The sequence below is a fragment of the Ricinus communis genome, chromosome 1, assembly GCF_019578655.1.
Source record: "Ricinus communis isolate WT05 ecotype wild-type chromosome 1, ASM1957865v1, whole genome shotgun sequence".
Classification (NCBI taxonomy): Eukaryota; Viridiplantae; Streptophyta; class Magnoliopsida; order Malpighiales; family Euphorbiaceae; genus Ricinus; species Ricinus communis.
Window position 1 is genome coordinate 4,776,119 of NC_063256.1, and position 22,829 is coordinate 4,798,947.

A 22,829-nucleotide genomic window follows, 5' to 3' on the forward strand; every position below is an offset into this window, starting at 1 on the left:
ATGTGAAGAATATAAAAGGAACAAATGCGTGATGTAAATATGTGGATAGTGAAGTCCAGTAGCTTAGATTTGGGAGCATCATCTTCCTCATCCTCTTTTTCTTTTTTCCTAATTTCTTTTTTTAAAAAAAAAGGAATATAAAAAGCAGATGCTTCTGCAGCCAGTGTAATTTACGTACTCATTTCTCAGTTTATGTACTCCTAATTTATTATTATTATTTTTTCAAGGTCTACAAATAACCATTTAAGTAATGCATTTTCAACCCCAAATCCCCAATCTTTGACTTCTCCTAAATTCCCCATCACAATTATTCATAATACACTCACTCATTTTACTATTATATGCTCGTTACAGTTTCTTTTTTATTTGTTTTAAATTATAGTTCACTTTTTTTATATAATTATTAGCTTAGTCTGTAATTGAGATAAACACCCTTCATTAGTTAATATAATTATTATATGTAATTAATTTCACGTTTTATATTTCAAGTAAAGTAATACTAAAGAAAATTTAATAAGAGTATTTTAAAAATTGGTGATTAAAATTAATGATATTAATAAAATATATATAAAAATTAAAAACGGATTTTTTTGGAACCAAGAAAGTGTTTTATTTCATTAATACGCTATCACAATTAATTTTTGCACTGTATTAATTATTTTTTTAATTTACTAACGGTCATATTCACAAAACACTAAAATAATAAAAAACAAATCATATATCCTAAAGTGAAAATATATTAAATCATATCATGCTAAATATTTATAAATTTATACTAAAAAGATAGAAAAACATAATTTATATATATATATATATATATAAAGAAGATTTTAAACTCATTTTAACTGCATCATATCATCGATAAACAAGCACTGCCTCATTTATGCATTAGTAAGTCCCGTCGGGTGTAAGTGAACCGTGGCTTGGTTCATGTTTGTTTAGAAAGTTATTTTGGTTTATTTTAAAATGAATTTAGAACCATTTTTCTGTAGATCTTCTTCTTTCTCAAACTCTTCTACCTCTGAATCTTCAAGGTACAAAGGTTTAGTAAATAGTGAAGAAATCACTATTGAAGATTTTACAAAGCATATTGATGATTGGAAAATATTCAAAGTTCAAAAGAAACAAATTTATGAGTATTCAAAGTTTCCTCTCTTTAAAACTGATTTTACTATCAAAACTGAAGAAAGAGATATTCAGATTTCAAAGCCTTTTGAAGAAATTTATCTTTTAAATCCAAAGACCCTCTAGAAGCATAAAGAAAAAGACTATAAGTATATCCATATAGGCCTTGTCCAGGTAGGAATAAAGCCCCTTACCAGAGAAGGTTTAGATACTTCCATCTTAGCAGTCCTTAGAGATGCTAGGTTTACAAATTTTTATGATTCTTTATTAGGTACTGTCGAGTTGAGCCTCAATAAAGGACCAATTTCTTTCAATTATTTTCCAAACATTACAATTTCATTAAATGATAAAAATATTTTAAAGAGCATTGTTCTTCAAATAAAAACACATAATTACAAAATGCTTGAAGGATCTATTCCGATAGCATTGATTTTCAAAATACATTACAAAGCCATGATTTCTGTTTTTGGTTCAAAACACAAGCTCCATTCACCAAAAGGAGAAACCTTATTCCTACAAACATATCTCTCCAAATCGAACGCAACAATTCCAAAAACCATTCAATGGAAAGACATCACTCTTCCAGAAGAATGGATCCTTGAAGATGCAACCCAACCTGAATCACCAAAGCAAACAGAACCAAATACAAATCTCAAAAATATAACCCAGTTTCCAGATGGAAAAGTAAAGCTCACCTTCAACAGGAAATCAACCTCTTCTAGATTTTCTGATGATATTCTTCAACATCGACCATAGATATTGGAAGGGTATCAAAAATACCTTCTATTATTTATGCTCCTTACAAAGAACCAACTCCATCTCAAACACAACCCAGATTTTCAACATCTGATATACCAAGCTCAAACAATATACTACAGAATGCTGATTACCAAAGCAATATCTCCAGACTAGTTTACAATGAACCAAAAAAAGAAGATGAGGATATAGAGATAGTCTCTACCCCCTCTTCACCATCACCATCTGCAATAACACAAAATCTAGAAGCAGAGATCAATATGATTTCAAAAGATTTTCAAATTGATAAAAAGCTTTTACATGAAGATATCTATTCAAAGAAAAACCATTCTAAAAAATTTTAGTTTTTTAAGAATTTTTTACAAGAAAAAGACAGTATTCAAGAAAGATACTATCAATGCCTCCTCCATCTATTAATGAATATGGGAACTACAATATCCTTGGTCTCTCATGAAGATGACCATGGCAACCACAACCCCAGAGCTTCTTTCTCTTATATACCTGGATTTTCCGCTTTACAAGATGTGCGTGATACCATCTCACACAAGTACAACAACTCCAAATCCTAGGTGCCATCCAAACCACAATAGAAGGGACCCCCATCTTATATGAACTAGGAAATTCAATTGAGGATGCTGTGTCAACCTTAATCCTAACGATTTCCCTCCACTTCATAGGAGACCCTTCTTTTCTGAAAGATAAAAATGCTGAGCTCCTTAGCAATCTAACCTGTAAAAAGCTTAGCAATTTCTAAGCCTACAAAGACACCTTCCTGACCAGAGTCATGCTTAGGGAAGATTCAAACCAACCTTTCTAGAAAGAGAAATTCTTAGTTGGTTTACCTAAGATACTAGGTGAAAGAGTTAGGAATACCATAAGAGAAGCCCATAATGGCCAGATCCCTTATGATTTCTACACTTATGGTGAATTAGTGAGCCTTACCTAGAAAGAAGGATTGAAGATATGCCATGACCTTAAACTTCAAAGGCAACTCATATGGGAAATGAAGAAGACTAGGCAAGAACTAGCTAGTTTTTGTAACCAGTTTGAGTATAATCTCATAGAGCCTCCCCCTACCTGCAAAGGAAAATGCAAAGAAGATTTCTCCAAATCTTTTAAGAAAAAATATTTTTTTCAAAAATAGAAGGACTCCAAAAAACAAAGACAATTTCTACAAAAAGCCATCCTCTTCAAAATTTTCAAAACAGAATTCCAAAAAAGATTTTAGTAAAATTACTTGCTATAAATGTGGCAAGAAGGGCCATACTTCAAAGTATTGCAAGTTTTCCAAAAAAACTCCATGAGCTTCAAATAGAAGATGAAGTTTTAAGCAAAATTTCAGCTCTTCTTGTTGATTCCTCTGAATAAGAGTTTTTGAATAGTGAGGAAGAGTTTCAAATTGATGAAATCAAAATCTCATCCGATTATTCTGAATCAGATTTTGAAGGTATTTCACAGAATATTAATATGCTCACTAGGCAACAAGAAGCTCTTCTTGAAGCCGTCAAGCATATTAATGACCCCTAAATCCAAAAACAAGTTTTGAAAGAAATCCTAAAAACTAAAACCCTTGTCCTCTCTTCTAATAAGAACACTTATGATCTTACTATGATCTTGGACAAAGGAAAAAAGCTAAAAAAACCCTCTTCCTACCGTCCAAGAACTTCAGAAAGAGATCAAAGCCATCAAAACAGAGCTCAAAGATTTGAAAGAAAAACAACAAAATGATTATGTTTTACTCCAAAGCCTGATTCTTAAACAGAATAGTGATTCTGATTATGAAGAAGAAAATGATTTTCAAAATCTTGAGGTTTCTGAAAGTGTTCCAGAAAACTTCATTAACGTTTTAAAGGAAATTACCTCAAGAAAATATTTAATTCAAATAAAACTCATTTTCCTTGGTGATTTTCAAATAGAAACTATCACTTTATTTGATATAGGAGCAGACCGCAATTGTATCAATTATGAGCTGGTTCCTAAAAGGTATCATCAAGAAACTAAAGAGAGGCTTACTTCAGCCAATAGTTCAAAGATTAGGATTGCGGGAAAAACTGAAGCTGCAATTCTAAATAATAATATTGCTTTAAAAATATTTTTATTCTTACAAAAGATCTTCAGCAAACATTTATTTTGGGAACTCCTTTTATCAATTTAATTACTCCTTTCAAAGTAACTACTCCTGGTATTATTTTTAAAGCTAAAGATTCAAAGATTGTTTTCCCTTCTATAGAAAAACCCAAAAAGAGAAATCTCAATCTTATTAAAGCCCACTCAATTTATAATTTTGAGATAAATGCTTTGATCAAAGGAAAACAAACCCAGCTTTTCCACTTGAAACAAGATATGGGTTTGAAAAGGATCCAAAATCAAATGCAAAATGATTTTGTCCAAAAGAAAAATCTCTGATTTGCAAAAGAAGATTGAAAGTGAAGTTTGTTCTGATCTTCCTAATGCTTTTTAGAGACGAAAACAACATATGGTAGATTTACCATATGAAAAAGATTTTTCTGATAAACAAATCCCTACCAAAGCAAGACCCATCCAAATGAATGAAACCCTAGAAAGCCATCAGAGAATAGAAATAAAAGATTTAGAGCAAAATGTTTGATTACCAAATCTAGATCCCCGGTCATGTCGACTTTCTATGTCAACAAAAATAGTGAGATAGAAAGAGGAACACCTAGGTTGGTGATTAATTACGAACCTTTGAATAAAGCCCTAAAGTGGATCGATACCCAATTCCAAACAAGAAAGATCTTCTTCAAAAGCTTCATTCGCTTTTATTTTTTCAAAGTTTGATATGAAATCGGGATTTTAGCAAATCTAGATTCATCCAAGACAGGTACAAAACGCTTTTACAGCTCATTTGGGTTAATGTAATGCCGTCGGATTAAAATGCCCTTACGATTTCAAAAATCTTGAATAACATTTTCAATCCTTATTCAAAGTTTTGCATTGTCTACATTGATGATGTGTTGATATTTTCAAAGTCACTTGGAGACATTTTTCTATGTTGTTAAGAAAATGGTTTAAGTGGTTTCAAAATCCAAGATATCTTTATTCCAAACAAAAATTACTATTTATCTCCGGACCTATCAAATTGTGTCTCCTTGCACACAATTTTAAAAACAATTCAAGATTCTTGCGGTTTAAATTATGTAATGAACTTTTATCCAAATTTCAACTGTCTTGCAAAGCCTTCATGATAGGTTAAAGAAAAACCCTGCGAATGAAGTATACACAAGATTGTCAAAGCATAAAAAAATAAGTTTCAATCCATATTTACACCAGATCCTACATTCATTCAAATTCCATCCGAAATTGCATCAAATCTAGGATATGCGATTCTAATAAAGAATGTATTGTCCGGTTTAGCTTTACTGCACAATCGGAATGATACACACAAAACTATTCAACTATCAAAAAGAAATTCTTTCGATAGTTTTGTGCATTTCAAAATTTCAAAGTGATCAAAAATTTCTTTTAAGGATTGATTGTAAATCTGCTAAAGAAGTTTTACAAAAAGATGTCCAAAACATAGCTTCAAATAAATTTTTGCCAGATAGCAAACCATTCTTTTTGTTTTTGACTTTGAAATCGAATACATAAGAGGAGATTCGAATTCAATTCCAGACTTTCTAACCAGAGAGTTTCTTCAAAAACAGGAGTGAAAATGTCAAGAAAATCAAAGTAAAAGAAGAAAAGTCGACAGCAAGTTCAAAGCCTGTCCAAAGTCCAAAGAAGGAAATTTTGCCTTCCTCTTCAAAGCCCATCAGAACCTGGACCAAAATCATCCAGGAAGAAATTGACCAAAGCAAGGTGATCGAGGCTGACAACAATTGCAAATTCGGAGTGGCTTGCACGCGAAGATCACAATTCTGAAAAGGGTCGAAGAATATTCAAAGCAAGTGATACAACTTCAACCCGAAGCCTCTCCAAAGTCATCCTCCTCCTCCAACAAGGGTAAAGGTATACTTTCTATCCCTTTTTCAAAATCTGAGATAGAAATTTTCCCTCAAAATCTATCTCAGAGCTCTAAAAGTATTTCAAAGCCCAACTCTTAAGAAATAGTTTTGTCACAAACAAAACTTTTTAAATCCAACGAATATATAGAAAAGCAAAATTTTCAGAACATTTTGACTATTGAGGAATGATTCTATACAGAAAGCCCCTCAAAACTGATTTCAAAGATTTTTCCTCCAGGATGGTATTTCAAGCCTTGGAATATTTCAAAGCCTCAATCCTACTACCAGTCTATCCTTGAGGTAACTGGTTCTGCAAAGTTCAAACACTTCAAAAAACACAAAGACCATAAAGACCCCGCATATTCCACATGCACCATACAAAGAATCTTCCTCACTATTTGAAAACTCTGATTCAGAGGAATCAACAAGAAGAGCTGAAATTTTGCTTAAAACTTCATCTTCTATTTGGAGCTCATGGAGTTTTTTGAAAAACTTGCAATACTTTGAAGTATGGCCCTTCTTGCCACATTTATAGTAAGTAATTTTACTAAAATCTTTTTTGGAATTTTGTTTTGGAAATTTTGAAGAGGATGGCTTTTTGTAGAAATTGTCTTTGTTTTTGGGAGTCCTTCTATTTTTGAAAAAATGTTTTTTCTTAAAAAATTTGGAAAAATCTTCTTTGCATTTTCCTTTGCAGGTAGGGGGAGGCTCTATGGGATTATACTCAAACTGGTTACAAAAACTATCTAGTTTTTGCCTAGTCTTCTTCATTTCCCATTTGAGTTGCCTTTGAAGTTTAAGGTCATGGCATATCTTCAATCCTTCTTTCTGGGTAAGGCTCACTAATTCACCATAAGTGTAGAAATCATAAGGGATCTGGCCATTACGGGCTTCTCTTATAGTATTCCTAACTCTTTCACCTAGTATCTTAGGTAAACCAGCTAAGAATTTCTCTTTCCAGAAAGGTTGGTTTGAATCTTCCCTAAGCATGACTCTGGTCAGGAAGGTGTCTTTGTAGGCTTGGAAATTGCTAAGCTTTTTACAGGTTAGATTGCTAAGGAGCTCAACATTCTTATTTTTCAGAAGAGAAGGGTCTCCTATGAAGTGGAGGGAAATCGTTAGGATTAAGGTTGACACAACATCCTCATTTGGATTTCCTAGTTCATCTAAGATGGGGGTCCCTTCTATTGTGGTTTGGATGACACCTAGGATTTAGAGTTGTTGTGCTTGTGTGAGATGGTAATCCCACCATTCTTTAAGCTGGCCAGAAAATCCAGCTATAAGGAGTTCAACAATGGCTCTATCAGAGGTACCACTTTGGGTTTTGTAAGCATTGGCTGCCATGGTCATATGTTGCAAGAGACCAAGGATATTGTATTCTGATATTCCATCTATATTCCATTCATAGACGGAGGAGGCATTAAATCTAGATTGGGTTAGGATATTGTTCCTATTTTCTATTTCTAGATCTGGGGCAGTATTCCTAGGAATATGCCAGATCAATCTAGGGGCTTGCCATCCCAATCTGTTGATGTTGGAGGGTTTGTCAATGACACTTTCAAGCTCTGAATCATTGGATTCATCGCAATGGGCTTGATTTATAGCACTGATATTCCTACTGCTTTGAGGAGTATCTGGCACTAGATTTTTGGAAGACTCAGAAGTTGCTAATTTGCTAAGCTATTCTCTGACTGCTCTAGCAAACTCAGTTTGCTTTTAAAATTGATCTTGGCTAGGCTTTGAGATTTGGTAGGGTTTGAAGACTAGATTTTTGAGCTTTTCTGATTGGTTTGTCTCTTTTGGATGTTCAGTGTTGGGGATTGGAGAGGTGAAGACTATAAGAGGTTTTTGGATCTGGCTTTCTATCCTAACAAGCTACTTCCCTATTGTGTTAAGATAGGTATTCGAGAAATTGTTCTGCTGAACAATATTCTTGACATTCTTCTCTAGATCTTCTCATCAATTTGTAAGGTGTAGTCTCTATTTCATTCTCTCCATAAAAAATAGTTATCTTCCTAAGGGGAGGATGTTCAGACTGGATGGTTTGGTTTTCCCCGACCTTCCACTCTAGAGCCTTATTTCTTGCAGTGACAGGACTAATAAGCTTTTCTTTGAAAGGATAAAGAATACTATTTTCTTTGTAATAAATTTGAAACCAATCAAAAAATTTGATTTGGACTTTGTTTTGAATGCAAAATTGATAGTATCTTTCTTGAATACTGTCTTTTTCTTGTAAAAAATTCTTAAAAACCTAAAGTTTTTTAGAATGGTTTTTCTTTAAATAGAAATCTTCATGTAAAAGCTTTTTATCAATTTAAAAATCTTTTGAAATCATGTTGATCTCTGCTTCTAGATTTTGTGTTATTGCAGATGGTGATGGTGAAGAGGGGGTAGAGACTATCTCTATATTCTCATCTTCTTTCTTTGGTTCATTGTAAACTGGTCTGGGGATATTGCTTTGGTAATCAACATTCTATAGTATATTGTTTGAGCTTGGTATATCAGATGTTGAAAATCTGGGTTGTGTTTGAGATGGAGTTGGTTCTTTGTTAGGAGCATAAATAATAGAAGGTATTTTTTATACCCTTTTAATATCTATGGTCGATGTTGAAGAATCATCATCAGAAAATCTAGAAGAGGTTGATTTCCTGTTGAACGTGAGCTTTACTTTTCCATCTGGAAACTGGGTTATATTTTTGAAATTTGTATTTGGTTCTGTTTGCTTTGGTGATTTAGGTTGGGTTGCACCTTCAAGGATCCATTCTTCTGGAAGAGTGATGTCTTTCCATTGAATGGTTTTTGGAATTGTTGCGTTGGATTTGGAGAGATCTGTTTGTAGGAATAAAGTTTCTCCTTTTGGTGAATGGAGCTTGTGTTTTGAACCAAAAGCAGAAATCATGGCTTTGTAATGTATTTTGAAAATCAATACTATCGGAATAGATCCTTCAAGCATTTTGTAATTATGTGTCTTTATTTGAAGAACAATGCTCTTTAAAATATTTTTATCATTTAATAAAATTATAATGTTTGGAAAATAATTGAAAGAAATTGGTCCTTTATTGAGGCTCCTACGACAAAGACTTACTAATAAAGAATCATAAAAATTTGTAAACCTAGCATCTCTAAGGACTGCTAAGATGGAAGTATCTAAACCTTCTCTGGTAAGGGGCTTTATTCCTACATGGACAAGGCCTATATAGATATACTTATAGTCTTTTTCTTTATACTTCTAGAGGGTCTTTGGATTTAAAAGATAAATTTCTTCAAAAGGCTTTGAAATCTGAATATCTCTTTCTTCAGTTTTGATAGTAAAATCAGTTTTAAAGAGAGGAAACTTTGAATACTCATAAATTTGTTTCTTTCGAACTTTGGGTATTTTCCAATCATCAATATGCTTTGTAAAATCTTCAATAGTGATTTCTTCACTATTTACTAAACCTTTGTACCTTGAAGATTCAGAGGTAGAAGAGTTTGAGAAAGAAGAAGATCTACAGAAAAATGGTTCTAAATTCATTTTAAAATAAACCAAAATAACTTTCTAAACAAACATGAACCAAGCCACAGGTTTCGCCCTTACACCTGACGGGACTTACTACTGTGCATAAATGAACAGTGCTTGTTTATCAGTGATATGATGCAGATTAAAATGAGTTTAAAATCTTCTTTATGTAGATAATGTTTCTTTCCCGGAACTCAATTGGCTCTGATACCAAGATAGTGAAACAAAAGATAGATCAACAAGTTTCTGGTGTGCAGGATCCTCAGATGAGGCAAGCACAGAGCATACGCTTGTTAAATCTAAAAGATTATAGATAAGAAGATAAAAAATTTATTGATAGGTACAAACTTTGAACACAAACTTTGAACAAATATACAAACTTTGAAAAAAGCTTTAAAATGAAAGCTTTAAACTAAAGAAATATAACTTACAAGAGGATAAATTGAATATAAGAGAAAATTATTTCTTCTCACTATCACTCTCACACTATACTCTCTTTTTTCTCACTATATTTCTCTTTGTGTGACTTGAAGAATCTGAGGTTCTTCGATTTTTGGTTCTTGCCTTCTCTCTAGGAAACTCCTCTATTTATAGAGGCCTTGACGCTTTGGATGCTCTTCTTGAAGCTTTGGATGCTCTTCTTAGTGGAATAAAGGGGGCTCTACTTCTTCTTATAGTCTTGTGATAATGGAGTAAGATGCTTCACTCCTTTTGTGGAAGTTGTCGGCCATGCTTTGAAAAAGAATCTTTTGCTTTTTTAAAGAGTCTTTTGTCTTCTTTCTTTTATCTTTTTAAATGAATTTTTTTTACATTGGGCTTTTGGCCCATTACATAAATATCTCGGGCTGCCATTTCTGGTTTTCAACCCAAAGGCTTTACAGAGGTATTATTTGATGGGCTTGAATATCCCAAAATAGTCATCTTCGTTTGAGTCACCATCTAGGTCTATTGCTGCCGAGCTGGTGCTAGAAGAGGAAGATGGAGCTTTTGATTTTCCTTTGAAAGAGGCGGTTTCCGACAATTGTTTGATCAACTGTAAGAAACCTTCTTCTGTCTAAGCCGCCGCTAGCTTTGGAATTATGAAGGACTTCTGTACCAAGAAAGTGGTATGTTCTTTCGGAGGTGGCAAGAAGCTATTTTTTGAAAGGAAATTTTGTACCAACTTTAGTGATAATTTTTCTTGGTGGTTAAATTTATCCCACCATTTGACTTTGAACCTTCGGATAAGAATGATTTCTCCATCTGCTGCTTGGTTGAAATGGAAATACCATACACATACCCAGGGAAGAAAGAAGTTTGAACAAAATAGAAATAACGGGAGAAAACGTCTTTCTATTTTGTTTGGTTTATAGTAGGCTTTGAAAAGGTTAAACAGAGATAGAACTTCTGGAATTATGGTCTCAGGAACATTGCCATAAAAATTTCACCATTGTTTAAACCAATAGGGGATCTTTGAAGTTTGGATTGAGCTTGTATCGAAGTAGAAAAGCCAAGAATGTCTTTGTCCTTCGTTTTGAAGAAGAAAGGTATTAAACTAAGCTTGTTGGTAATCCCAATAGTTAAAAGAAGTGTTTAGGCTTGATGGGTAGGTTCTTTGGAGGGAAGTTGGGAAAGATCTTGAAGAGTGTAAATCCATTCCCCAATCTGTGGGGTGTAGGATTCTTTGTATGGTGCATGTGGAATATGCAGGGTCTTTATGGTCTTTGTGTTTTTTGAAGTGTTTGAACTTTGCAGAACCAGTTACCTCAAGGATAGACTGGTAGTAGGATTGAGGCTTTGAAATATTGCAAGACTTGAAATACCATCCTGGAGGAAAAATCTTTGAAATCAGTTTTGAGGGGCTTTCTGTACAGAATCCTTCCTCAATAGTCAAAATGTTTTGAAAATTTTTCTTTTCTATATATTCGTTGGATTTAAAAAGTTTTGTTTGTGATAAAACTATTTCTTGAGAGTTGGGCTTTGAAATATTTTTAGAGCTCTGAGATAGGTTTTAAGGAAAAATTTCTATCTCAGGTTTTGAAAAAGGGATAGAAAGTATACCTTTACCCTTGTTGGAGGAGGATGATGACTTTGGAGAGGCTTCGGGTTGAAGTTGTATCACTTGCTTTGAATATTCTTCGACCATTTTCAGGAATTCAGAATCTTGTTGTGCAAGCCACTCCTGAATTTGCAATTGTTGTTAGTAGGATCTGACGTACGCTGCTTTGTCAATTTCTTCCTGGATGATTTCGGTCCAGTTCGATGGGCTTTGAAGAGGAAGGCAAAATTTCCTTCTTGGACTTTGAACTGGGGTTTGAACTTGTCGACTTTTCTTCTTTTGCTTTTGATTTTCTTGGCATTTTCACTTCTGTTTTTGAAGAAACTCTCTGGTTAGAAAGTCTAGAATTGAATTCGAATCTCCTCTTATGTATTCGATTTCAAAGTCAAAAATAGAAAGAATGGCTTGCCATCTGGCAAAAATTTTGTTTTGAAGCTATGTTTTGTACATCTTTTTGTAAAACTTCTTTAGCAGATTTACAATCAATCCTTAAAAAAAAATTTTGATCGCTTTGAAATTTTGAAATGCACAAAACTATCGAAAGAATTTCTTTTTTGATAGTTGAATAGTTTTTTTGTGTATCATTCCAGTGTGCAGAAGTAAACTGGACAATACATTCTTTGTTATTTTGGACTTGCTTAAGAATCCCACCATATCCTAGATTTAATGCATCAGATTCAACAATTTTGAATGCAAATGGATCAGCTAAATGTAAATATGGTATTTCAGAAACTTGTTTTTTCTTATCTACAATCTTTTAGATTTAACAAGCACGATTCTCAGATATCTAATCTCCGTCCGCATAGGAATCCTGCATATATATATATATATATATATATATATATATATATATATATATATATATATATATATATATATAATTCTAATATAAAAATAAAAAATAATAAGTACTTTAAGTCTTGTTAAGCGTGTCGCGATAGTTTTTTTTTGAATTGTAGCCTTAATTTATTTCTATCAAAAGAGAGAGATTTATATAATCTACATATCCTTTAAACAAAGCAATTTACATATATGATTGGAACATAAGTTAATGAGCGTACTTTGCTAGTGATATAATCGGAGTACATATGCTAATTGGTTTAATTGATACTAAAGTCTCAAATTGGAACACAATTTTTAGTCAATTAATAATATATATTTAAAAAAAGTTAGTACAAAAGAAGAGCACCAAAACAATGGTTTTCAAGAGACAGAGAGAGAGAGAGAGTTAGTCTACTAATATGTTTAAAAATAAAATAAAGTTGACAGGCTAAATTTGTGTGCCTCAAAAACGTTTTCCATATTAGTTTTTGACGGTCCAATTGTATTAAAAGGTCACTTCTAGGAATCCTATTCTCTGAAAATCAGCACAAGATTTTGCACCACCTTCAACCTTATATAAAGCAATCCCACCCAAGTTGTAAGTTCAAGCCAAAGCCTTCTTTTTGTTCTGAAGTTGAGAAGCAAAGCTCAAATTAAAGCCGCATCATCATCTTTCTCAGCAATGTCGCTTCTTCGGAGAGCAGAAAAAACTACAAGAATGTATACTATTAATTACTCAAATGATTTTTCAGACACAAAGCAATCCAGGGTTGTGGAAATCCATTCTACAGACCAGTGGAGAAGCTTCTTTGATGCCTCAAAAAGAAACAACAAACTGGTAATGAATTTTTCTAATCTCTCTAAAACTTCTACTTCTTTCCAGCTCTAGTAGCTAGTGGTTCTAGTTCTCATGGTTTTGATCTTCTGCTCTTGAAGTTGGTGGTTCAATTCACGGCTACATGGTGCAGACCTTGTCGTTTCATGGATCCGACTGTTCAAGAGTTTGCCGCTAAGTTCACGGATGTTGATTTTATCAAGATCGATGTGGATAAGTTGATGGTAGACAATCTTTAACTTTAGCAACTAATTACATGATTGATTTCTCTTTCTTTTTCTCTTATCTCATCTATATGACAACGATAATAATGGTCGTTGTGTGATTAAAAACAGAAAGTGGCTGACCAATTTGAGGCGACCACATTGCCAGCATTTGTACTGATCAAGAAAGGGAAACAAGTTGATAAGGTTGTAGGAGCCAAAAGGATTGATCTGCACAACAAGATAGAGCAACAGAGGATCTGATAATACTGATGCGTTTCTGATGCTGCTACCTCTATCTGAATATAACCTGTGATCAATGGAGAGACCAATCACCATATATAAAATAAGGCTAACAGATTATGACAATTGCCATTTTGTTGAGGCAAAAAGATTTTCTCATTGTTGTTGCTTAATGAATGTGCAACAAGTACAGTACTGTATTGGTTTGGTTTTGTCTAAAAAAAGATTTGTGTTGTCATCAAATAAAATCCAGTCAATGATATTTGACACTAGTGGAATTATGTTTTGCTACTTGTGAAGAATTAGCACAAAGTGGGTTCCAAGGGAAAAAAGGGGAGAACTCCCCCTGAGAAAAAATTTAATGAATGACCAAAAAAGTACAGCTGAAAATGAATGCATGCTTAGGTTCACACACTTCTACCATATTGGATGAGCCTATACATATTAATCCCATATGTATAACCCCACTTGCTCTAGTCCAGCCAAATGATTTCTTCTCTCTGAAACCAAGACAATTTGACAATTCAGAAATGGTACGATTCTTGCTTGGCTGCGATCACACCATCATTCTTTCCAGCAAGCAAGGCCCCCAAATCTAACACCAAGCCCCATGACATCAATGCATATCAGCTTTCCAATCAAACAGAGAGGAGAAGAAGAAACATGAAGGAAACACTTCATCACGGTGGAACATAAAGTAGTTTGTTCAATTACCTACACTCAATTGCTAATAAACAGCAAACGGTTTTCATTCATGCTACATAAACAAAGTGATTAGAAACTGGACAACTTCAATAAAAGAGAAAAAAATTCTTAGAAGGTAAAAACTGCAGTGGTATACATTCCAACATTATTGCAACATAATTTTAAGAAAAATTAAACATTAAAATTTGAGATGAAACGAGTCAAATGCATTGAATATCATCATTCTCTGATTACATAATACAGAGAATTTTCTTCTTCTTCTTCTTCTTCTTCTTCTTCTTCTTCTTTTCAAAGCAAAAAACACTAAAAATTAGATCACTAGTATAAAAATTTAAATTAGGAGTCATCTTGTGGCAGCTATGAGAATAGCCAAGGATAATAATGCCACATTAACTAATATTAGTGCTTCAGAATGCTTGAGTTTCTTCCTACTACTATGCACAGACTTGGTCTAGAAGAAGAGTGGGAACGTAAGGTATTTACACTTTAGATTCAATAAATTAGCATTGATAGATGATCAGCAACACAACCTCACGCATTAAGCATCGACGCCGCCCAGCACCCTCTTGAGATCAGATTTCTGTTCTGCAGTGAGTCTGGATGGAAATGTCACATCAAACTTGATTCTAAGTTTTCCTTTCTTGTGTGGTTCTTTTGAGATTGGCATTCCTTCATTTGGAATTACGATCTCATGCCCCGGTTTTATGATATCCGTCACTGGAATTGAAAGATACCTTCCATCCAAGGTAGTCAAATCTACAGTCTTCCCTGTAAGAGCCTCTAGTAATGAAAGTTTCTGATTAACGATTAGATCATTCCCATCTCTCTTAAAGACAGAGTGAGGCTTCTCATCCACCACGAAAATAAGATCAGCCGCAACAACACCGGGTTCTTGGTTCCCTTTCTCTGGGAATGTAATCTTTGTGCCTTTCTTCCACCCTGGTTTTATATCTATCTTCAAGATTTCATCTACAGTCTTTGGCTTCCTGCAACACAATTACTATTACATCAAATCAAAGTAACGAAATCACAAGACCAATAATTTAATGTGGAAGTAATCAAAGAAAAGAAGAAAGAAAAAGAAAGCATTTTTCCTTTCACATTTCTCGAAATCATGATTCTTGAAAAACGCCACAATCTTTATCAATTCTCGAATTCTGAATTCTCTATTCGGTGTTGCTAAAGTTCACTAAAATTAATAAAGGAAAAAAAAGGCAATAAAAAAGTAATAAAAAATAACTAACCCGAAACCGTCAGGAACTGAACGAGAAATTCTCATCTTTCTTCTAGTTCCTTTATACAGCTCCTCCAGACTACACAACAACTTACTCTCAATCGCCGCCGCCTTTTTAGTCCCTTGATTCCCCATCTCCCCGTTCTTATGAAACCCGTTCTTCGCACTCCCACCGCCGCCGCCAGATCCACCAAAAAACTCATTAAAAATGTCTTCCGCATCCCTCGGATTAAACCGGAATCCCCCATTCGCCGCCGTCTGTGGCGGCGGTGGCGGCGCATCACCACCACCAAATTCAAAACTCTTAAGCCCCTCTTCTCCATAAAGGTCATAGATCTGACGCTTTTGCGGGTCACTAAGTACATCATATGCTTCAGATATCTGCTTAAACTTGGCCTCTGCTTCTTTCTTGTTAAGCGGGTTCTTATCAGGATGCCACTTCATTGCTAGCCTCTTGTAAGCCCTTTTGAGATCATCATCAGCCGCTTTCCGGTTCACTTTCAGTATATTGTAGTAATCAACACCCATCTTCTTCAATTCTTTTCTTTAAAGAACGAATGTTAAACAAATTTCGATTCTTTTCTTTAAGTAATGAAAATTTTCGATTCTTTTTTTCCGAAAGAAAGAAAGTGTGAAATTTAAATTATTTAACGATTTTAAAGAAGAGTGATTATTTTCTTTAAAGATCGAGTCTTTTTCTTGAAAGATTGATAGAAGAGTGTGAAATGGGTGGAATGCAAGTGGGTTTTTGTTAAAATGTAGATTTCTAGAAAATTCTTGCGGTCACCGGCGAAGAATAAGGAGAGTCGGACGGAGGTGGTTTGAGCTGAGTTTGATTAAAGAAAAATAAATAAATAATAATAATAATAATAATAATAATAAGCAGTGAGCTTGCTTTTGATAACGCGTCTGTTAGTTTGTTTGATGATTTGTTAGTGATATTTTAAACTGAGTAATGTTGGTGTAACAGGTGCTTTGTAGAGGTAGATTTATGACAGACATATGAGGAAAGGACAAATCAGATAATCGATGGTAATTATTATTGGAATCCGTAACTGTAAAGTTTGTGTCTACGACAATGATTATATGGATTATTGGGGAGCGAGTAGAGGATGTCCATTTAATTCTTGGTTGTCTTCGAGGACGGTCTAGATCTATTAATAAAAAAATAATTTAAGTCGTCAAATTTTATACAAATAATTCACATTAATATTCGTTTCAAAAAATAAAATAGTCATTAATTGAATAAATTTAATCTTATGTTAGAATTATCTTTAAAATTATGAAATTTTTAATTTTAATTTCGATTAAAGTTAGTTAATAAAAAAATTAAGATAAATTAATATCAAATATCTATAAATAAATATAATACTTTTTCAAAACTGAATTATGCATGGTCTCTAATAAAAGGAAAATAAAATTACCAATTAAATATATTCTAACAAGATCGGATTTAATTGTGGGATTTGTTTACCATTATGCAGATATGTTATTGAAAATGTCAACCATATCATTTCACCATTTAATATGGATATCATCCTATATTTTATATTTGGATCCATCTAAATAAATAGAATTCATATCTATTAATAATTTATTTATTTTTATTTTTTTCTGAGGAAAGTCGTAACAGAAAATTAACAGATGAAATGCATTATCATTAGGAGGAGGAAAATCGCATGAATTTGAGTGAAGTGCATAATCAATCTTTTCTTAGAAAGTTAAGGAAGAACCTTTAACCCATGATTAAGGAACCTCTTAAGTGACAGGCCTGTTATCTTATCAAAAAGCTTGCTTTATTGATATCTCTAAGGAAAAGAAAATAAATAAAGAAAAGAACGTGCAGTGAAGTAATCGCTGGTGGTGACGGTACGTATCTTGTTTGTCAAGAGTTTCCGCACTGCGACACAATCTGGTATTTGGGTCGCCAATCGAATCATTGGATTACGTAATATTACACTACTATACGACGCCGTTCTCTGTCCTTTTTCTTTGATGCTAGTGTAATGGTCTCCATCCCCGTCACCTACTCGAGTATCATCCATAATGATAATAATTTACAAATTATGAATTGATTGGTTACTTTATATTTTAATAATGAAAAAAGGATTGATTATAGTATACAAATAAAGATATATATTTAGATTGAATAAGATTATCTAAAATTCGTTGATATAATAAGAGTTTGAGATGTGTATGATTTCGTTTCCTCCTAACCTATACAAATTAAGTTAATAATAATGTACGTACAACTAACTAATAAAAGAAATATTAATGAAGTATTAGCAGAAGCAAGGCCAGTCCGAGCTAACCATAAATTGATTAATTGATGACATGTAAACAGTGTATTAATTTGGCATTTTGTTTAGTTGGGTCGTGATTGATTAGGAAGTCTTAAATAAAGGGAATGATAGTCAAAACAAAGTAAAGCAAAATGGAGGGTGTGATTGTGAATAGAGAACGGTGACTTTGTTTTTGATTAAAGAAAGGGCGGAAGTAACATGCAATACATTCAAACGTTTACCCAAAGCCAAGGAAAAATGCCGACTCACACTCAATTTTGCAATTTACTTAATACATTATAACGTTTCTGTTAGTTATAATAATAAACTATAGAAACGCCTTAATGTGTAAGAATAAAGTAGCTGTAAAAGGAATTTAAATTGGACAGTTGTAAATAAAAAAAAAAACTTTACATTGGAATAAATTATACATTTTTAAAATTTCATCTTAATAAATTTGCTTTAGGATAAAAAATTATTTTTATAAGGTGATTTGGTGTAATGATTTGTTCTTTAAGAGTTGTTCATTTTTGAACTTACGAGTGCATAATGACCTGCTAGCATGATTGAAGCTAAAATATATTATGAAATTGTACTCGATTTTGGAGATGTAACAATCATCTCTCTCTCTCTCTTTGTTTTTTTAATTTATCTACAATAATCGGTAGTGCAAAATCTAAGCTGGATGAGATATTTGAAAGTTACGTGTGAATCTGCATGGTTTTGATGAATGAATGTTCTTATTGTCAGTTTTATTCGTCAGAATATTGCAATGACTTAGTAGATAAGAAAAGCTGGACTTACACAACTGTGGTCCATTAATACCCTGAAGAATTTTACAGGCATGTCCACACTGCACTCCATATTGAGCTTTTTAATCATCTAGTAGTAGTAAGTAGATGCTTATGTTTTTGATCTTGATGGCCATGTCGGTGAGTTCTCCAAATTATGTACAACAATACAAAAATTGAAAAGAAAAAAGAAAAGAAACTAATATTGTATTTTCTTTTTGAGAAAACTATTATTATATTTTTAGAATAGACCAGGTGTGCTAATTGAATGTGTATTCTGCCCATCCCCTTCAAATGGCAATGGCAATGGCAATTATCCAAAGCCCACCCCTTCGAATCCTCACCAGCTCCAAGCCCAACAATTCATTAAACCAACACCACGCCCATCTTCTTGGCTACTTGAATGACTGCAAGGACATGTCACAACTCAAACAAATTCACGCTCAAGCTCTCCGTTCAACGTTACCTGACAGTCCACACTCCCTCTTCCTTTACAGTAAAATTCTCCATTTCTCGTCCTTCAATGACCTTGACTATGCCTACAGGTTATTCAGTAAATTTGATAATCCCAATGCGTTTATGTGGAACACTCTTATAAGAGCATGTGCACGAAGCTATGATAGAAAAGAACAATCTTTTTTGCTGTATAAACGGATGATTGAGCAAGGAGATGTCTTGCCTGATAAGCATACATACCCGTTTGTTTTAAAGGCTTGTGCTTACTTGTTTGCTTTGAATGAAGGGAAACAAGTACATGCACAGATGTTAAAACATGGGTTTGAATCAGATGTTTATATCAATAACAGCTTGATTCATTTCTACGCTTCTTGCGGCTGTTCCGAGCCTGCACAGTACGTGTTTGATAAAATGCCTGCGAGAAGCCTGGTTTCATGGAATGCTATGATTGATGCGCTGGTTCAGTTTGGTGAATTTGACGCTGCGTTAAAACTGTTTGTTCAGTTACAGGAGTTATTTGAGCCTGATGGGTATACGATGCAGAGTGTTTTGAATGCTTGTGCTGGTTTATGTGCTTTGTCGTTGGGGATGTGGGTTCATGCTTATATGTTGAGAAAGTTTGATGTTGAAGTAACACTGGATGTTTTGGTTGATAATTGTCTGTTGGACATGTACTGTAAATGCGGGTCCTTAGATATAGCTATGCAGGTCTTTGAAAGGATGCATAAGCGTGATATAACTTCATGGAATTCTATGATTCTTGGATTTGCAATGCATGGGAAGGCCGAATTAACATTCGAATATTTTGACTGTATGGTGAGTACATGGAAGCTTGTGCCCAATTCTATCACTTTTGTGGGTGTTTTGAGTGCTTGTAATCATAGGTGTATGGTCAGTGAGGGTCGAAAGTATTTTGAGATGATGATTGCCGAGTATAAGATTGAACCTCAACTTGAGCACTACGGATGCCTTGTTGATATTCTGGCCCGTGCTGGTTTGATTGATGATGCTTTAGATTTGGTGTCAAGCATGCCCATGAAACCTGATGCTGTTATATGGAGAAGTCTTCTTGATTCTTGTTGCAAGAAGAATGCAAGTGTTGAACTAAGTGAAGAAATGGCTAGGCAGGTATTTGAGTCAAAAGGGGTTGACTGCAGTGGAGCTTATATGCTTTTATCTAGAGTCTATGCATCAGCCAGCAGATGGAATGATGTTGGTTTGCTCAGAAAATTGATGACTGATAGAGGTATAACAAAAGAACCTGGGTGTAGTTTGATAGAGGTAGATGGTGTTAGCCATGAATTCTTTGCCGGAGATACATCTCATCCTCAAACAAAAGAAATCTATCAGTTTTTGGATGTGATTGAACAAAGATTAGAGTCAGTAGGGTATTCACCTGACTATTCACAAGCGCCTGTGGTTGATGAGCTGCATGATGGTAAGCACCACGTTTCGAGGTTACACAGTGAGAGACTTGCTATTGCATTGGGGCTATTAAGCTTGAAACCAGGAGTGCCAATAAGAATTTTTAAGAATCTTCAGGTTTGCAGTGACTGTCACAAGGTCACTAAATTGGTTTCTGAATTCTTCAATGTGGAGATCATTATGAGAGATCGGGTTCGGTTCCATCACTTTAAAGACGGGTCTTGTTCATGCATGGATTATTGGTGATAATTGTTATACATGTATCTTTATATCTAATATCTAATTTAAGGAGAATTCTTCTATTAAACTTGTTATATATATATCATAACTAATAGAATTAATTTGACAAAATCTAAGAGTTTTTTTTCTTCAAATATTATATTGTGAGTCTTCAGAATTTGACTCTCCCTGTTTCTTGTTTTATTTTCTAAATCATAATCGTCCTTTATAATTTTATAATGTACATTTGACTCTTTAATATTTAGTATTTAATAATTATATTATTTACTAATTAATAAAGTTTGATTTTTTTTTAATTGATAGATTTTTAGAAGAAATATTTAAAGAAATATTATTTACATATTAATCTTATAGTGTTTCTTATTGTATTATTTATTATTGCTGGAAAATTATTTAATTTTATAAATTATCAGAATTTCAAAATTATTATATATCTAAATGATTAAATTTTTACATATGTGCTACTGAAAGTAAGAGTTATATTCCCTGTAAAAATGTCCGATCTTTGTAAAATTATTTTAAGGCAAACCGAGTACTTAACTTATATTTTTATAATTATTTTATATAGTAATTTGTTAATTCTAAAAAGTGTATAGTTTACTTTGGATATATAAATTTTATAACTTTTATTCTTCATAAATTATTAATAAGGTAATACTTTAAATAATTCATATTTTTTAGTTCACCTAGCATATTAATTATAAGAGAGCTAATTATAATTATATAATATGGTATAAAATAAAATTATAAGATGAAGGTAGAACTTTAAAGTTATTAAGCTTGTTCTTTTCTTTAGATTTATGAGGCATTAATCATTTATTCATATGTTGCACAACTGTTATTATTATATAATTATAAAATTAAATTAAAAAATAAAATTTAATATTTTATTTATTATATTAAAAATTAACAGTAAGTTAGATATTTGTAATTTTTTTAATTTTTTAAAATTTTATTACTATGTTAATATAGAAATTATTTTAAAAATATTTATTAATTAATTCTAATATCATATAAATTAATACTATTATTATAGTTGATATTACTATTTTTTTAAAATTACAAATTATTTATATAATTAGAAAAATTAATTTATTTAAATATAATATTTAAAATATTATTTTTTAGAATTAGAATCGTTATCTTATTAGAAGACTAATTTTTAGTTAATATAATATTAAAATAAAATTAATATGTTATTTTAAAGATTAAAATCGGTGTATAATTATGTAACTTATTAATTAATAAATTAATAAAAATATTATAAAATTATTAATAAATTTAAATTTCATATATTAAAAATAAATAAATGTATCAAAATAAAAATTATATTGTCAAGAAAAGGACACTGTCAAAAAAATTTAATCTCATAAATTTATATATATACATAAAAAACTATAAAATTATTTATAAATTTAAATTTTATATGTTAAAAATAAATATACATGTCGAAATAATAATTTTATTTATAAAAAATACATAAAAATATTTTTTAATTATAAAAATTAACAATATATATATATATATATATATATATATATATATATATATATATATATATATATATATATATATACTATCAGAAGCAGCAAGGGTTCAATTTATGTCAATTTGACACTTAGTGTTTGGTTAAACCCATACAATTTATAAAATTTATTTATAAAATTTATATATTTTAAATGGAGTAAAAATTAACTTAGTATTCTACATAATTAAATTTATATAAAATTAGTTATAGCTAAACTAAATTCTAACACAATAAATAGCATTTTTAAATGAATTCTACATAAATAAATCAATACATTTCATACCACTTATATATTTTTTTCAAATTTATTATTTTTTTCATATTTTTTAAATAAAATAAAATAAAATTTTAAACTAAATATAGTATTATAAAAATTGCAATGTGATACTAAATGAAAAATATAAAATATAAAATCCAATGAAAAAGTCATTAGGCTTTTTGTTCTCAGGAACAAAAGTCATTTACCTTTTTAGTTTTTCTGTGTAACAGCTGCAAACCGAAAAAAAAGCAAAAAAGAAAATATATGGGTGCAGAGAAAGACATAATTGCCCTTCCACTTTTTGTAAAAGAAATCCAGTTCTGCAATTAAAGTTATTCTGCTTTAACTAAAGCTGCCTAACTTTAATTAAAGCTATCTTCTGAAGAGTTGCATTCTACAACGCACTATTAATCTCTTTTTCTT

The 22,829-nt window shown here is 32.2% G+C and overlaps 3 protein-coding genes across 3 annotated transcripts; 2 read left to right on the top strand and 1 right to left on the bottom strand.

The window, feature by feature from the left end:
- Positions 1–12,792: 12,792 nt before the first annotated feature.
- LOC8287037 (thioredoxin H7) lies at positions 12,793–13,764 on the top strand. Its single transcript, XM_002520112.4, has 3 exons — positions 12,793–13,043; positions 13,142–13,264; positions 13,376–13,764. Exons 1-3 carry the CDS (start codon positions 12,888–12,890, stop codon positions 13,505–13,507), a joined length of 411 nt encoding a protein of 136 aa, XP_002520158.1. The 5' UTR covers positions 12,793–12,887; the 3' UTR covers positions 13,508–13,764.
- Positions 13,765–14,375: 611 nt separating this feature from the next.
- On the bottom strand, positions 14,376–16,314 carry LOC8287038 (dnaJ homolog subfamily B member 1). Its single transcript, XM_002520113.4, has 2 exons — positions 15,436–16,314; positions 14,376–15,177 (listed from the first exon to the last, which is right to left on the bottom strand). Exons 1-2 carry the CDS (start codon positions 15,951–15,953, stop codon positions 14,730–14,732), a joined length of 966 nt encoding a protein of 321 aa, XP_002520159.1. The 5' UTR covers positions 15,954–16,314; the 3' UTR covers positions 14,376–14,729.
- A 2,259-nt stretch (positions 16,315–18,573) lies between these two features.
- LOC8287039 (pentatricopeptide repeat-containing protein At1g59720, chloroplastic/mitochondrial) lies at positions 18,574–20,816 on the top strand. Its single transcript, XM_015719786.3, has one exon. It carries the CDS (start codon positions 18,793–18,795, stop codon positions 20,623–20,625), a length of 1,833 nt encoding a protein of 610 aa, XP_015575272.2. The 5' UTR covers positions 18,574–18,792; the 3' UTR covers positions 20,626–20,816.
- Positions 20,817–22,829: the final 2,013 nt, after the last annotated feature.

What these genes read in the sequence shown, in the direction of transcription:
- LOC8287037 (XM_002520112.4), top strand. Translation starts at nt 12,888, where the DNA reads ATGTCGCTTCTTCGGAGAGCAGAAAAAACTACAAGAATGTATACTATT. An exon ending in CAAAAAGAAACAACAAACTG is followed by an intron (nt 13,044 to 13,141) that starts GTAATGAATTTT and finishes CTGCTCTTGAAG; the next exon opens with TTGGTGGTTCAATTCACGGC. An exon ending in TCGATGTGGATAAGTTGATG is followed by an intron (nt 13,265 to 13,375) that starts GTAGACAATCTT and finishes GATTAAAAACAG; the next exon opens with AAAGTGGCTGACCAATTTGA.
- LOC8287039 (XM_015719786.3), top strand. Translation starts at nt 18,793, where the DNA reads ATGGCAATGGCAATGGCAATTATCCAAAGCCCACCCCTTCGAATCCTC.
- LOC8287038 (XM_002520113.4), bottom strand. Translation starts at nt 15,953, where the DNA reads ATGGGTGTTGATTACTACAATATACTGAAAGTGAACCGGAAAGCGGCT. An exon ending in TCAGTTCCTGACGGTTTCGG is followed by an intron (nt 15,178 to 15,435) that starts GTTAGTTATTTT and finishes ATTGTGTTGCAG; the next exon opens with GAAGCCAAAGACTGTAGATG.